The 16,336-nt window shown below is 43.8% G+C and overlaps 1 protein-coding gene across 1 annotated transcript in view; it reads left to right on the plus strand.

Annotated features, from left to right (window-relative positions):
• The window catches only part of LOC145350856 (plasminogen-like), a 107,188-nt gene extending 91,462 nt beyond the window's left edge, over window positions 1–15,726 (plus strand). The window contains exons 15-20 of the mRNA XM_080200231.1: window positions 1,526–1,600; window positions 2,036–2,176; window positions 6,330–6,436; window positions 11,984–12,117; window positions 13,941–13,960; window positions 15,348–15,726. Of these exons, the coding sequence (XP_080056357.1) occupies window positions 1,526–1,600; window positions 2,036–2,176; window positions 6,330–6,436; window positions 11,984–12,117; window positions 13,941–13,960; window positions 15,348–15,504 (634 nt within the window). The 3' untranslated portion in view covers window positions 15,505–15,726. The remainder of the gene's footprint in view (window positions 1–1,525; window positions 1,601–2,035; window positions 2,177–6,329; window positions 6,437–11,983; window positions 12,118–13,940; window positions 13,961–15,347) is intronic.
• Window positions 15,727–16,336: the final 610 nt, after the last annotated feature.

A 16,336-nucleotide genomic window follows, 5' to 3' on the forward strand; every position in this document is an offset into this window, starting at 1 on the left:
AATGCTGTAGATGCCCTCAGCCTTGGTCCTGTGTGATTGGGCCAAGCTCTGATGTGCATTAGCACTCTCTCTTAACACTAGCAACATGTCTTTGTGTGACAGGGTCCTGGTGTCTTGGGCTGTAGCCATTGACATCACTGAGTGGACCACATCTTGGAAGTCACATCATGGTATGCAGATCATGGCCCAGGCTTCTCATGGTGGATGCCACCCTTGCAGTATTGGCCTGGGTGCCACTCAATACTGGCACCATCTCCTGCAAAATGAGGCTCCTGGACTATTCCAGTTGTGCCTGCATCTGCTGGAAGGTTGCTGACAACCCTCCTGGCTCTGTTTTGCTTATTCACCATTACTGGGATGAACTTTTCCAGAGGCCCAACATTTGCCTTGGAGCCAGCAGGTCTCAGGCAGACATCAGCCTTCTGACTGGCCACTTCTTTGGATGTTCTAGCCTCACCTGATGTGCAACTGCAGCAGTGCGGTGCTCACCAGAGAGTGCCCCAGATGACTGCCTATGAATATTTCTCTCTGAGGTGATTGTCTCTACACTACACTTCAAATGGAAAAACAGAACGGCAGTGAATTATTTAAATAGCGATTGAGGAAATGTTAACATACAACGGGATCTGGGTATCCTAGTACACCAGTCACTGAAAGCAAGCGTGCAGGTACAACAAGCAGTTAGGAAGGCAAATGGTATGTTGGCCTTCATTGAGAGAGACCATGAGTACAGGAGCAAGGATGTCTTACTGTAACTTTATTGGCCTTAATGAGACCATGCCTGGAGTATTGTGTGCAGTTTTGGTCTCTTTATATAAGAAAGGATATACTTACCATAGAGAGAGTACAGCAAATTCTCACCAGACTGATTCCTGGCATAGCAGGATGGTCTTATGAGGAGCGATTGGGTCAACTGAGCCTGAATTCACTAGAATTTAGAAGAACAGATGGAATCTAATTGAAAGTTCTGGCAGAGCTGAACTAGCTGGATGCAGGAACATTATTTTCTGTGGCTGGAGAGTCTAGAATAAGGATTCACAGTCTAAGGATACAGGAAAGACCCGCTTAGGACAGAGGTGTGGAGAAATTTCTTCACTCAGAGAGTGGTGAACTGATGAAAATCTCCATCACAGAACACTGTGGAGGTCAAATCACTGAATATATTTGAGAAGTAAATAGATAGATTTCTAGGCTCTATAGGTGTCAAGAAGTATGGGGAGAATACTGGAGTATGGTGTTGGGATGGAGGATCAGCCAACATTATACTAGATGGTGGAGCAGGCTTAAAGGGCCAAATGGCCTATGTTTCTATGTAACAAATGAGCAGTTTTGACTGGCAGGAGGGTCAGTAAACAGAAGGCTCAATGTTTTTCAGAATTAGCTGAAGGTCAGGGAAGTTGAGGAAATTTTTTGATGTTTTGCGTTATTTATAGTCATTGTTCTTGTTCCAAACCTCTGAGATTTACTGTTAAAATTTTTCAATCAATTGACGTTATCTTATTAAAACTGTCTTGTATAATCACAGTTTTGGTGTTCATTTCTGTGGTGGAACTCTTATTGATACCAAATGGGTACTCACAGCCAAACACTGTCTAAAACGGTAAGTGAATGTTGCAATGGATGCTCATATCTTAAGAATCCCTTGTCTCATTGATTAACATTGAGTCCTGGTTTGGTAACCCCTTGATTTTAAAATTCTCAACTTTGTTTGAACGTTTCTCCACAGCCTCATCTCTCCCTAATCCTGTAACCTCACACCGCTATTGGTAGAATATCTTCCCCTGCCTTAAGCAGGAATTCCTTCCTAAACCTCTCCACCCTTCTCAACCCTTCTCTCTTTCTTTAAGATGCTCCTTAAAATCTAGCTCTTTGACTAAGCTTTTGGTCATCTGTCCTAATACCTTCTTACTTACTTCAGTCTTAAATGTTCCTGTGAAACACCTCGGGATATTACTATTTAAACACAAGCCGTTGTGCTTGTAAAGACAAATGTGACAAACACAGGCAGCTAATTTCTTCACTGTATCTGTCACAGGTCCAGAAATCCTTCAGCCTACAAAATCTTCCTTGGAATATATCGAGAGAGTGCACGTGAACCATCGAGGCAGATAATAGACATTGACAAAATAGTCCTTGAACCCAATGGGAATGATATTGCTTTAATAAAGCTTAGAAGGTATTTTTTTTATATTTGCCTTTGATTTAAATGAGACAATTCCCCCTCTGTTCCTCTTGACGCATTGCTTGTGAAGGGTGCACCTAAAAATTTTTATGAACACTAAGACTAATATTCATAGTTTGAAGGTAGTGAACAGCAAGCATATGGATCAGAATTGAAGTAATTTTCATTTGCCCCTAATTTATCCCCCAACCACAAATGATGAGATGAACAAAATGAAGGACCAAGATTCAGAGACATTGAGCTGAATTTTATGTCAGGGAGAGGGTACCCATTCCCAGTTGTTAGAGTCTTGGGCCTTTAATTGGTTTAATTGGCTTGAACCAAGCTTTCTGCTCTGATTAGAGAGGAAATTCTGCCTCCGAGAGCTGCCAGCCAATCAAATGACTGGCAACACTCTTGTCCCAGCAATGCCACTGGGAGCAGTGGCCACCGCTGGGAATACAATAGTCCCTGAGGAAGGCTTTCAGCGATAGGGCCCAAACTATGAGGTGAGTCTGGGTTATCGCAGCCCTCTGGCCAAGTGAGTGAATATTGCCAATAGGGTGGTGGGGGTGGTTGGGGGGGGGGCAGGGGCGGGGAGATGTCATTCACATCATGGCAGGGGTGTCTAATGGGCACATTGGGCCTACCAATCCATCAGGTTTCACTTGGCACTGGACTCCCCTGCTACCGATAAAATTCCACTGGTGGTGAGGGAGTAGTGGTCATCCAATGCAACCCCACAGTTGGTAAAATGCCAATCAACTTCTCTACCCTGGAAAGGGAACAGTTTAAACTACTCATAGAATTCCTAAAATGCAGTAGGAGGCCATATGGCCATCGAGTCTGTACCAACCACAATCCCATCCAGGCCTATTCCTGTAACCCCACATATTTACCCTGCTCATCCCCTGACACTATGGTCAATTTAACATAGCCAATCTACCTAACCCACACATCTTTGGACTGGGGGAGGAAACCAGAACACCTGGAGTAAACCCACACAGACACAGGGGGAGTGATACAGTGACCCACTGTGTGCACAGTCTTTCATTCCTTTTTCTGCACCTGATTTGACTCGTAAATCATCCTTCCTTCTCCATCATTACTATTTCTTTCTCAATCCTTAAATTTCATTGATTAGGGACACAGAATGCTGGTTTCTCATTTACTAACTCCGGATGCTACATTCCCCACATAGTGCCACTATCAGCTTACATTTTCAGCTAGTTATGAGAAATGTTATTTTGTGAGCTAAAGCTTTCAGGAAAATGTCTAGCCAGCAGGATGACCCTTCGTCACAAGGTATATTCCTTCGACCAGATCTGGTCCCACATGTATTCTTAACTTCCTACACTGTAGCAGAAGTGTCAGATTTATGTTAAATGAGCTAACACAGTGGTGGTCAAACTGCAGCCTGGGGGCCACATGCAGCCTATCAGTGTTCTGAGTGCAACCCATGAGAAATTTTGTTGACTGTTGGCCATGTGCAGAATTGCCAAATTCTGCTGGTTTCCATATACGTAGCCATTTCCCTAATGGCATAAATGTTAAGTGATATGCACATAAAGCAGGGGCAAGTGAAGTGAGGTATGTGCTGACTGCACACAACTTTGACTATGAGGGCTATGTGCTCCCTCTGCCTCAAGCGTCAATATTTATTTTGTTTTTACCACTCTTTTTCAAAGGGTGCCCCGATCTTTGTTACCTTTAAGACTTGTCCCCTCATCACTGGCATCAAAGATGCTACCCACCCCCCCCTTCATATGTGCGAATTCTCACTGTGGACTCATCTATAGGCCCTGCTACCTTAAGGCCCCATCCCCTTTGGACCCCGCCCATTGGCAGTGCCCAGGTGCCAGGGGGGAAATGCAGTCACTGACTGGTCATGTCCATAACCACCCAAAGCCTCCAAAGGCCTCCAAACTCTAATGTGGTCATCACATGTGGTCTCCATTTGTGATTCCTGATGGCTTTGTGTTGCACCAGCGGCTGGGTGAATCTGGCTTAAAACAGACCCTGCATTTTTAAATAAAGATTTAAATATGCTAATCTTATTGGGTGTGAAATAAATTAGGTTGCTGTCCAGGGACAGGGAAAATCTCAAAATGAGTTCTACCCACCATAAATGATGTTATGGTTTCTCATGCGAGTATCTCCAGCCATAATGGCATGGGAGGGGCTGGAGAATCTTCTCCAATTAATACAATGGTGCATAGGTCTGATATTTGTGACTGAAGCAAAACTCGTCTGCAACAGAGTTTAACCCATCATGACATTTCTACAAAATGCATGGATTGCCAAAATCTTTATTTCTGCATTTCATTAGTATTGTCACTTAGAATTTCTCTTTCTCAGCATTGCGTGTAATCAATGTTTGCCTTCTCTGACTGTCAGTCAAACAGGAGAAGAAATTTGTTGTCTTTACACAGGAGCGGAAGAAATAGAAGTAGGAGTAGGCCAACAGGCTTTTTAATCCTGCGCTCCATTTAATACAATCATGACTGATCTATGCTGGCCTCAACTCCTCTTTTGTGTCATTTCCCCACAGCCTTCGATTCTTGATCTATCAAATATTTATTCACATCCGCTTTGAATACTTCCAATAATCCAGCCTCCACCACCTTTTGGGGTAGAGAATTCGAGACATTCACCACCCTTTGTGAGAAGAAATCTCTACGCATGTCAGTTTTAAATGACCAGCCCTTTATCTTGTAACTATGTCCCCTTGTTCAAGACTCCCCCACTAATGAAACCATCTCACCATCCCCTGTCAAGCCACCTCAAGACCTTAAGATAAAAGCAAAATACTGCAGATGCTGGAATCTGAAACAAAAAAAGAAAATGCTAGAAAATCTCAGCAGGTCTGATAGCATCTGTAAAGGGAGAATAGAGCCAACTTTTTGAATCTGGATGACCCTTCATCAGAGTTCAGGATGTTCTCAGGTTCCCCTCAGGATCTTACGTGTTTGAATAAGGTCACCCCTCACTCTTCTAAACTCCAAGGAGTACAGACTATTTAGTCTCTCTTGATAGGACAACCCTCTCATTCAGGAATTAGCCTGGTGAATCTCCTTTGGACTGCCTCCAATGTTACTATATCTTTTTTGAGTAAGGGGGCCAAAATTGTACACAGTATTTCATGTGAGGCCTCACTAACACCCTGTACATTGGAACAACACCTCCTTATTTTTAAACTCCAACCCCTTTGCAATAAAAGCCTCAATGCAGTTTGCCTTCTTAACTACTTGTCAGAGCTGCATGCTAGCTTTTTGTGATTCAAGCACTAGAACACCTCAGTCCCTCTGTATTTCACTCACATGCAGTCTTTTTCCATTTAGATATTTTGCTTTTCAGATTTCTAAATGGCTTTTGCAAATCTAAATACACTAAATCTACTCATCCCAGTAACCCAGGGAGACTTGCAGGGATGTAACTCTCCCTCAAAGAATTTGAGCAAATTTGTCAAACATGATTTACCTTTCATAAAACCATGTTAACTAGATTTGATTATATTCAGCTTTTCTAAATAATTAGCTATTTCCTCTTTGATTATTGACTCCAGCACCCTGCCAATAAAAGATGTTAAACTAACTAACCTACAGTTCCCTGCCTTCTGCCTTTCTCCCCTTTTGAACATTCAATCAATTAGATGCACCACATTGACTTGTTGAATACAAAGGCTCACACTACTGATTTTCTAGCATTTTCTTTTTTTGTTTCAGGTTCCAGCATCTGCAGTATTTTGCTTTTATCTTAACATTCAGCTGGTAATTTTTTGATGGAAGTTGGTCTATTAGCATGGAAAAAGACAGTCACTTTCCTTCCTCTCTCAGTGTCTCTTTCACCTTCTCTCTATCTGACTGTAGCCTTTCTCTCTCCATCTGTCAACATAATACATTCTCTGGTACTTATAAAGCACTCGAAGAAAGATACAATAGGTCTATAATTCAATTTGTCAGTTTTCTCACTCACTCTCACATGCAATTGATTTCTCAACATAATCTTACTTGAGTAAAGCTATCCCATGTAGCATTGCTGATCAATGAATTATCTTCAGTCTGCTAGTGGAAGGAAAAAGATGTACATATCAGTTAATTAAGAAGCAACCATTTTATGTAAATTAAATTAAAATAAAAACAATTTGAAACATATCTTCTGATTTTAGGCCTGCATTCTTGAGTGACAAAGTTGCTTTAATCTGTTTGCCAATGCAAGGCTATATATTACCAAGTGGAGTTGGATGCTACATTACAGGCTGGGGTGAATTCCAAGGTACATATTAATGCAAGTATTTTCTGAATACAGTTACACGTCCTTAGTCGTTTTGTTATTTCCTTACCTCTTTTCTCCACTAATTTGCCTCCCCCTTCGCCTATCCTCTCTTGAAGGCACAGATTCCAGGTCTACTCATTGTTACACAGATGCTGATAACATGGTTAGGTAGTGTGAGCCTTTGTATTCAACAAGTCGATGTGGTGCGTCTAATGTGTGGATGAAAACAGTTAGCATGCTTCCCACTTCTTGTGCGCCAGTTTGTTTCCTATTTTCAGCCCACACACCACTGGCTAGCAGCAATGTGAAAAGGAGGGTCCAACGTGTATGTCTCTCCTTGTCAGTAAGCAGCCTCTCCAGTGATAAGTTCTCAGTCGTGCCTCCTCATGGCAACATATAGAAACTGAGTCCCTCACAGCCCAACCTAAAGTTCAAAGGAACTCAGGGAAGTTTGGCCCTTAGAAATGCTGCGCAGGGTTCCACCAGCGTGAACAATTAAGCCCCCTCATTTACAAACCAATCTTCTAGCTATAGGAAAATAGCATTATTGATTTTTGGACACCTTAAGACAGAGTTGCAGGCTAAGAGAATAAATTCTGACAATGATTCTCAAGTGGAGCCCAAAAGTGAACTCATGTCTAAATATGTCATCTTTATGACAACTCCTGTGACCAAGTTGCTGCTAAATGCAGTGCTTTACATTCCTTTGGACACAACTTTGGAGACAGTGAAGGGGCCCCTGATGTTTGGTCAGCCCAAGGCTTCTGTAAGTCTTGTCCAGACTTGTGTCCTTGCAAGGACACTGCACTTTCTCTGCAGAACATTAACAGAACATGAAAGAACAGCAATTACAAGTGGTAAGTCCAGCTTGACTGTCATAGTGAATAGGTGATACAGGTTGCTTCCAGTGGTCAGAGGGAGCCATCTTATCTCACTGGTCTGCCATCACTCACCTCAAGTTGGGCAGACCCGACCAGTAGCTTGCTGATCTATCAGATTCATTGGGTGTTTGGAGCTTAAAGTCTTTGCTCAACAAGTGTACCAAATCTATTGCACCAGAAAAACTGTTGTGTTTTCCTACTCCTTGTGCGTAATTAGTAGATAAACATCAAAGCCTCAGCCACACATAAGAGATTGGTTAACAGAAAAATACCTAGGTATTTTGTGAAGGATGTGAGAAATTGGTTCCAGTATTACACAGTTGGAGGAGAATTTGTATATATTTATGGGTGGCACAGTGGCACAATGGATACCACTGCTGATTCACAGCACCAGGGACCTGGGTTCAATTCCGGCCTCAGGCACTGTCTGTGTGGATTTTGGACATTTCTCCCCGTGTCTACGTGGGTTTCCTCCTGGTGCTGTGATTTCCTCTCACAGTCCAAAGATGTGCGGATTAGGTTGATCGGCCATGCTAAATTGATCCTCGTGTCAGGGGGATTAGCATAATAAATACGTGGGGTTATGGAAATAGACCCTTGGTGGAATTGCTACTGCAGACTCAATGGGCCAAATGGCGTCCTTCTACGCTGTAGGGATTTTATGTCTGAGTTGGTAGCTTCCTCAGAACAAATTTATAGACTAAGTCAGAATTGCATGATACACTTAGAACATAGAACAATACAGCACAATACAGGCCCTTTGGTCCTTGATGTTGTGCCGAGCCACGTCTGAACCCAAGGTCAAGCTATCCCATTCCCTATCATTCTGGTGTGTTCCATGTGTCTATCCAATTACTGCTTGAAAGTTCCTAAAGTGTCCGACTCCACTATCACAGCAGGCAATGCATTCCACACCGCAACCAATCTCTGAGTAAAGAATCTACCTTGGACATCCCTCCTATATCTCCCACCACGAACCTTATAGTTATGCCCCCTAGTAACAGCTACATCCACCCGAGGAAATAGTCTCTGAACGTCCACACTATCTATCCTCCTCATCATCTTATAAACTTCTAATAGAAGTTTAGAAGTCACCTCTCATCCTCCTCCGCTCTAAAGACAAAAGCCCCAGCTCTCTCAACCTTTCCTCATAAGACCTACCCTCCAAACCAGGCAACATTCTGGTAAATCTCCTCTGCAGTCTCTCCAATGCTTCCACATCCTTCTTATAGTAAGGTGTCCAGAACTGCACATAATATTCCAAATGTGGCCTCACCAAGGTCCTGTATAGTTGCAGCATAACCCCACAACTCTTAAACTCAAACTCCCTATTAATAAACGCTAACACACTATAAGCCTTCTTCATGGCTCTATTCACTTGAGTGGCAATCTTCAGAGATCTGTGGATATGAACCCCAAGATCTCTTTGTTCCTCCACATTCCTCAGAACCTTGCCATTGACCCTGTAATCCGCATTCAAGTTTGTCCTACCAAAATGAATCACCTTGCACTTATCAGGGTTAAACGCCATCTGCCACTTTTTGGCCCAGCTCTGCATCCTATTAATGAGTCTTTGCAGCCTACAAAAGCCCTCCACCTCATCCACTACTCCACCAATCTTGGTGTCATCAGCAAATTTACTAACCCACCCTTCAGCCCCCTCTTCCAAGTCATTGATAACAATCACAAATAGCAGAGGACCCACCACTGATCCCTGTGGTACACCGCTGGTAAGTGGCATCCAGTCTGAAAATTTTTCCTCCATCACCACCCTCTATCTTTTATGAGATAGCCAGTTACTTATCCAATCGGCCAAATTTCCTTCCATTCCATACCTCCTTACTTTCTTCATGAGCCTACCATGGGGAGGGGTAAGTCTTGCCTCACATGTTTGATTACTAAAATCCATGTACATGACATCAAGCGCTCTATCTTCGTCTACACACTTAGTTACCTCCTCAAAGAATTCAGTCAAATTTGTGAGGCAAGACTTACCCCTCATGAAACTGTGCTGACTATCCCAGATAAAGCTGCATCTTTCCAAATGGTCATAAATCCTATCCCTCAGGACCCTTTCCGTTAACTTACTAACCACGAAGTAAGACTAATTGTCCTATAATTACCAGGGTCATTCCTATTTCTTTTCTTGAAGAGAGGAACAACATTCGCCACTCTCCAGTCCTCTGGCACAATCCCTGTGGAAAGTGGGGACCCAAAGATCAAAGCTAAAGGCTCCACAATCTCATCCCTTACCTCCCAAAGTATCCTAGGATGTATCCCATCTGGCCCATCATTTCGCCTTTGAAATATATACAGAAAACATACCCACATTAACTTAAAAGTATACTGCAAACAAACACAAAGAAAAAGATGATGGCTCTTTGATTAGAACAGGTCCAACAGTAAAGAAAATAGTCCTGTTGAGAGCAAATGCTGACCACAATGAACAGTTGGAGAGATGTGTGGAACGCTACCTTTAATCGTACTCTAGAGATAACCAAGAAAGCTCTCGACATCATAGAGATAGGAATGGAACCCACATTGGAAAAGCTTAGCAAAACTATTTCTTGCTTGCCTTGGAATGCGATCCTGTCTAAACCCACTAAGCACAAGAAACTGGAACTCCTACAGTATCTGTATAAAGTTCCCTGTCTCTACTGGAGGAAGATGTTGTATAAGAACTGGAGTATCATATCAATTATCAAGCCCCCCTGCTGAGCATTATGCAAACAGTATTTGCCCATGTTGTCTTTAACAGAATCTACCTTCTCAAGTTACATCTACCTTATCAAGGTAGATTCTGGCTGAATAACAGTCCCTGCTATAGAACATAAGAAATAGGAGCAGGAGTAGGCCATCTGGCCCTTCGAGCCTGCCCCGCCATTCAATAAGATCATGGCTGATCTGTCGTGGCTCAGTTCCACATTCCCGCCCTCTCCCCATAACCCTTAATCCCCTCGCTTATCAAAAACCCATCAACCCGCGTCTTAAAAATATTTAGCGAGGCAGCCTCCACCACCTCAACGGGCAGAGAATTCCAGAGATTCACCACCCTTTGAGTGAAGAAGTTCCTCCTCAACTCCGTTCTAAACCGCCCCCCCTTTATCTTGAGGCTGTGCCCCCTAGTCCTACTGTCCTTTCTGAGCGGGAAGAGTCTCTCCACCTCTATCCTATCCATCCCATTCATCATCTTATATGTCTCAATGAGATCTCCCCTCATTCTTCTAAACTCTAATGAGTACAAGCCGAGTTTATTCAGCCTCTCCTCATAGCTCAAACCCCTCAACTCCGGTATCAGCCTAGTAAACCTCCTCTGCACTCCCTCCAAGGTCAAAATATCCTTGCGTAAGTGCGGCAACCAAAACTGCACACAGTACTCCAGCTGCGGCCTCACCAATGCCCTATACAGCCGCAGCAAGACCTCCCTACTTTTATATTCAATCCCCCTCGCTATGAAGGCCAGCATCCAATTAGCCTTCCTGACCACCTGCTGCACCTGCAGGCTGGGTTTTTGCGACTCATGCACAAGGACCCCGAGGTCCCTCTGCACCGTTGCATGCTGCAGTTTTTCGCCCCGTAAGTAATAGTCCTTCCTACCATTATTCCTACCAAAGTGGACCACCTCGCACTTGCCAACATTAAATTCCATTTGCCATTTCCTGGCCCATTCGCCCAGCCTATCTAGAACCTTCTGCAGACTCTCCACACCCTCCGCGCAATTTGCCGTTCCACCAATCTTGGTGTCATCAGCAAATTTCGACACCATACACTCGGTTCCCTCCTCCAGATCATCTATATAAATGGTAAATAGCTGAGGCCCCAGCACCGACCCCTGGGGCACTCCACTAGTCACCAACCGCCAATCTGAATAGCACCCATTAACCCCCACTCTCTGCCTCCTATTTGACAACCAATCCTCTATCCACGCTAACACCCTACCCCCAACTCCATGCCCCCTTACCTTCTGCAATAACCTCTTGTGAGGTACCTTGTCAAACGCCTTCTGAAAATATATAGGCTCCAGAGTCTACAGTGCTCTGCATTCAAAAGGCCCTACAGCTGGAAGCTCAGTTAGGATCAGGCTAACATCTTTGTGGCAGATGGATATGCTGGTCCCTCAATGAAGAAGAGGAAGGGGATGAGCAGAAAATCCCAGACCACTGAATTTGCAAACGTGGGTGTTTTACATGACAGATGAAATAATGAGAGTACTTGAAAAAAGAGATGCAGTTTTCATTGTTCTGCCATAGAAGGCCACTCACCTGATGAAGGAACAGTGTTCCGAAAGCTCAAGATTCCAAATAAAGCTGTTGGACTTTAACCTGGTGTTGTGAGACTTCTTACTGTGTCCATCCCAGTCCAACGCCAGCATCTCCACATCACAGACAGCCATGCCTTTGGCTGCCAAGACCCTGACCTCAAGAATCTGATCCTTTCTACACTTCTACCTCTCTCTTCTCCATTATGTCACTCTTTAAATTCTAACTCTTTGATCAAGCTTTGTAGACCTATCCTAACATCTCCTTTTGTAGCATGGTGTGCAATTTTGTCCGATAATACTTCTATGGATTACCTTGGGATGTTTTATAATACTGAAGGTGCTATATAAGTTGAAGTTATTGATTTTTGCACAGCAATTTTTTTCATAAATCTCATTTGATTTTAGGAATCAGAGACAACGAGTTTTTAAAACAAGTAGCTATTCCGGTGATACAAAATGAAGTTTGCAATCACCCTGAATATTTGAATGGAACTGTGAAAAACAGCAATCTATGTACAGGACATTATGGAGGTTGCCTGGTATGTGAACATACACCTGGAAAGAAAATGTTTGGGACAGAATTGTTGGTGAGATTTAGGGATCTCACTGCACATCTCACTTCAGTGATCTCACTGCATGCTGCAGGTGCCAACCCCGTTATGACCACTCAGTCTCATGAGAGGGCCATAACAGGAATTGTTAGTTTTAGGATCTCAGTTTGAGGTCCCCTCGCCAGTGATGTGATCAGGTTCATGCCCAAAAAAGCATGAACTGGACTTCTGTGAATTTTAATGAATTTAAATATTAAAACACTTAATGTTGCCACATCCACCCCCATTGAATATTCCCTCTCTCTCTGGTGTGTCATCACACTCGCCATGATGACCATGCCGGGGGCATGGAGGTGAGTACAGTCTCTGGGTGATGGAGGACGTGGCTGGGCAGTTTCCTGGCACTGAAATCCTGGTAGTGCCATGCCAGGGCAGAGTCTTTGGGGATCTCTATTCAGGGGAGTTTCCCTTATATGTGGAGGGGCTCAAAGGCTAATGGCGGAGGGGGATTGTGCCTGCATTGGGCAGAGACCATGAATTGGGGGTGGGCGTGGAGCCTGTGGGAGGGGAAGTATCCCAATGCTGGTGGAAGGAGGGTGGGGGTGTGGTTGCCACGCTCTTTAAGTAGTGGGGGAAGTTTGCTCATATATATGAAGGTTGGGGATGTCCTATTTGCCGCCCAAGATCTAGCTGTCTCTGGAGGTGGAGGTCCTGATGTTTGTGTGGAGGGGCCAGGCGGCCCCAGTGTCTGTGGGGCGAGGGAGAAAGGCTTTAACTTAACTTTGGAATCAGGACGCCTGAGCCAGCCTTCCTGGCTCTGTCAGCCCTACTCATCAGAGTGACAACACAAACCTGTGTGCCCTGGTTTTTTTTGACAGAGTCATGATATGGAAATGCCAGCATTGGACTAGGGTAAACACAGGAAGAAGTCTCACAACACCAGGTTAAAGTCCAAACAGTTTATTTGATAGTAAACCCACAAGCTTTTGGAAATGCTGTTCCTTTGTCAGGTGTGTGGAAGGTTCTGATCAGAGAAGGGCATATATGTTGAAGTTATGTTGGGCATATATGCCCTTCTCTGATCAGAACTTTCCACACACCTGATGAAGGAACAGCGTTTCCGAAAGCTTGTGGGTTTACTAACAAATAAACTGATTGGACTTTAACCTGGTGTTGTGAGACTTCTTACTGTTTTTTGACAGAGTGTCAGAAGATCTTTGAGAAGACGTAGCTGTGTTTCTGGGGAGAAACACACCGGTTTTCAGTCACTTTAAGGCACAGTCTTACCAAAAAAATTCTAAGGGCGCAATCTTTGGAAAAAAGTTCTGAAGGATTGATCTTGTGACCTTGTCCTGCCTGTTCAGTGAGGCAATAAGTTCGGCAAGGTGAAAAATGATAAATGCGCCCAATTTCACACTGGTTTCAATCTTACCAGGCATCCAGCAGTGCCAAGGGGATGGGGCCTATAGGACAGGGGCCTCAGGAGGGACAATCAGTGGGGTGGACGGATGTCAGCCTGCTGGGAGGGGTGTCGGGGTTGTAGGATGGGTTCAGCCTAATGGGGCATTTGAGGCTGCTGGGGGACAGGGATCACAATTGCCAGAATGGGGAGTGGGGAATCAAGAAGGCCTGGGGAGGTGGCAGGGAGGGTTGGAGAAGCAGCAATGGAGATTTGTGAGGCTGACAGTGTGGGCTACTGCGCATGCACTGACCTCGGCGCTGACAGATCAGCACATGCACAGTGGCCTGCTCAGCGCTATGCTGTCAGCTTCTCCCGCGGGAATAGACCCCACTCACAGATTTTTCAAAAGGATTCATGCCAGGGTTCTCTGTAATTCACAGAGTGTGGGAGATTCATTTTGAAAATCCCACTGAATAAAACAGTGGGATTTATTCCAATTTTTAAGCGAATTTGACACGTAGAATTTTTTGGGGAGACTCCCACCCATCATTTTTTAGCTCTGTCTCTCTCGCTTCTCCCTTGGGTTTTGTGCCCTTTTTGAGTTTTCACTTTTTGTGAGGGCACATAGGGTCTCTGTCTTCAGCTTTAAGTCCTGTTGATAATGCTCATGGGCCTGACCAAAGTAAAAAATTGAAACCATGCACTCGTGACTCTTTCATGATTGGCACATGCATGGGAGAACTGAGGTTTTTGCATCTTGGAGATACTAGTCACACATCACAAGATGAAGGTTAGTTTTAGTTTAATTACATGAATTTTTAGTCATTTCAAACCTTTTCTCACAGCACACTTGTGGTGTCGTTATGGCACACAAATATTCCATGGTACACTGGCTGGGAACCATCGCCATAGATTCATAGGGTGGCATGGTGGCACAGTGGTTAGCACTGCTGCCTCACAGCACTAGGAACCTGTGTTCAATTCCAGGCCTTGGGTCACTTCAGTGCAGAGCCTGCACGTTCTCCCTGTGTCTGCATGTGTTTCCTCTGGGCACTCCGGTTTCCTCCCACAAACTGAAAGACATATTGATGAGGTGCATTGGCCACACTAAATTCTCCCTTAGTGTACCCGAATAGCCACTTGAATGTGGTGAGTAGGGGATTTTCAGAGTAACTTCATTGTAGTGTTTATGTAAGCCTCCTTGTGATACTAATAAATAAACATTAAACTTGAATGCCTAGAGACTCTAGGCCAATCCTGGAGGGTTCTGAAGTTCTGATTGAATGTGAACAACCTGAAACTTTACCCAAGTTTTCAGGGGTAAATTTTCCAGTCCCATCCACTACAGGAACTGTCATGAGCAGGATGTATAATTTAATGGATAATTGAAAGGTCCGTTGACCTCAGGCGGGAACATCCAGTCCTGGGCTGGCGGGACCCGAACATCCACCCATTTACTTTGTTTTTCTCCACAAATGCTACCTGACCTGCTAAGTTTCCCCAGCTACTTTAGTCTATTAAGTCATTCTGTTGTATCAAACTGCCAATGACTGAATAAGAAAGTTCTTCTCAGGGCAACCAGGGTTAAGCAATAAATGCACAAATTCTGAAAATGAATTAAAAATAATGAAGCTTTGCCCAACATCTAAGTTTCTTAATTTAAAAAGACAGCACTTCTTTCCAACAAAAGTTAACTCAAAGTCACAGTAGTTAAATGGCTGTCAACTATTTATCTGATATGAGTGCTACGTAATGTGTTTAAACTATGACTGTTCCTTTATTGATCCTTTGATTGTGCTGTTTTTTAGGGTGATAGTGGAGGCCCTTTGGTATGTCCAAACTCCGAAGGCAGATATATTCTACAGGGAGTAACATCTTGGGCTTTTGGTTGTCCAAGACGAATGAAGCCAGGCGTTCACATTCGAGTTTCATCTTTTGTTGACTGGATTAAAAATACCATACGGAATGGTTAAGAAAGATATAGCTCAGTGTCTTATGAAAAACATAAAGATGTATTTCCTTTCAATCAGAATCTAAACTTCCATATGTGAAATATTAAATTCTTTCACTGTTACAAGACTGGCTTTTATTTCAGTAAGGGGTACTTCAAAAATTGTCAGACACCAGAGATGATGGCTAGAGACTGTTTGAGAGACAGTTTTATTCTGCCATCTATCTGTAAGTGTTGAAATCATCGTCGGGCTTTTGCCTCAGGCATAGATGGCAATGGGAGTGCAAAATCTCAAAAACTGGATTTGTGTTGGTGAGATTCCCTGGAAAAACAATCCCCACCCCATCCTAGTAGTGATGTAACAAGGTTCCTGCCATGAAAGGTCAAGAACCCTATTTGATTTATAATGCCATTAGCAAGCTTTTTAGCTGTAACTGAATTGAGGACTACAACTAGCCCCCTAATCATCCCCTACCCAATCTAACCCAATGCTTTCTCTCTCACCAATACCTCCCTAACCAGACATCGAGGGCTGAAGGGCCTGTTCCTGTGCTGCGCTAGTCTATGTTCTATGCCCCCAACAAAACTAACCCTACCGACCTGACCCCATCCCTAACCTGTGTCAATTACAACCACCCCAGTCCAATATCGTCCCTGACCCAACTATCTCTCACATTTTAGCTGGGGAAACAGGACCATGGCATCCTACATAATTCAGCCCCAGCATCCCTGATTCTTCATAGGTGCAGGTAGAAATGATGGCTACCTGTGAAAAACTCCCACGGATTTTACCTTCAGATGTAAATCTGTATAATTCTGATTACTAAACACTATGGGGACAATCTTACCATCTC

The sequence above is a fragment of the Carcharhinus amblyrhynchos genome, chromosome 12 (assembly GCF_965287045.1).
Source record: "Carcharhinus amblyrhynchos chromosome 12, sCarAmb.v2.hapA, whole genome shotgun sequence".
Lineage (NCBI taxonomy): Eukaryota > Metazoa > Chordata > Chondrichthyes > Carcharhiniformes > Carcharhinidae > Carcharhinus > Carcharhinus amblyrhynchos.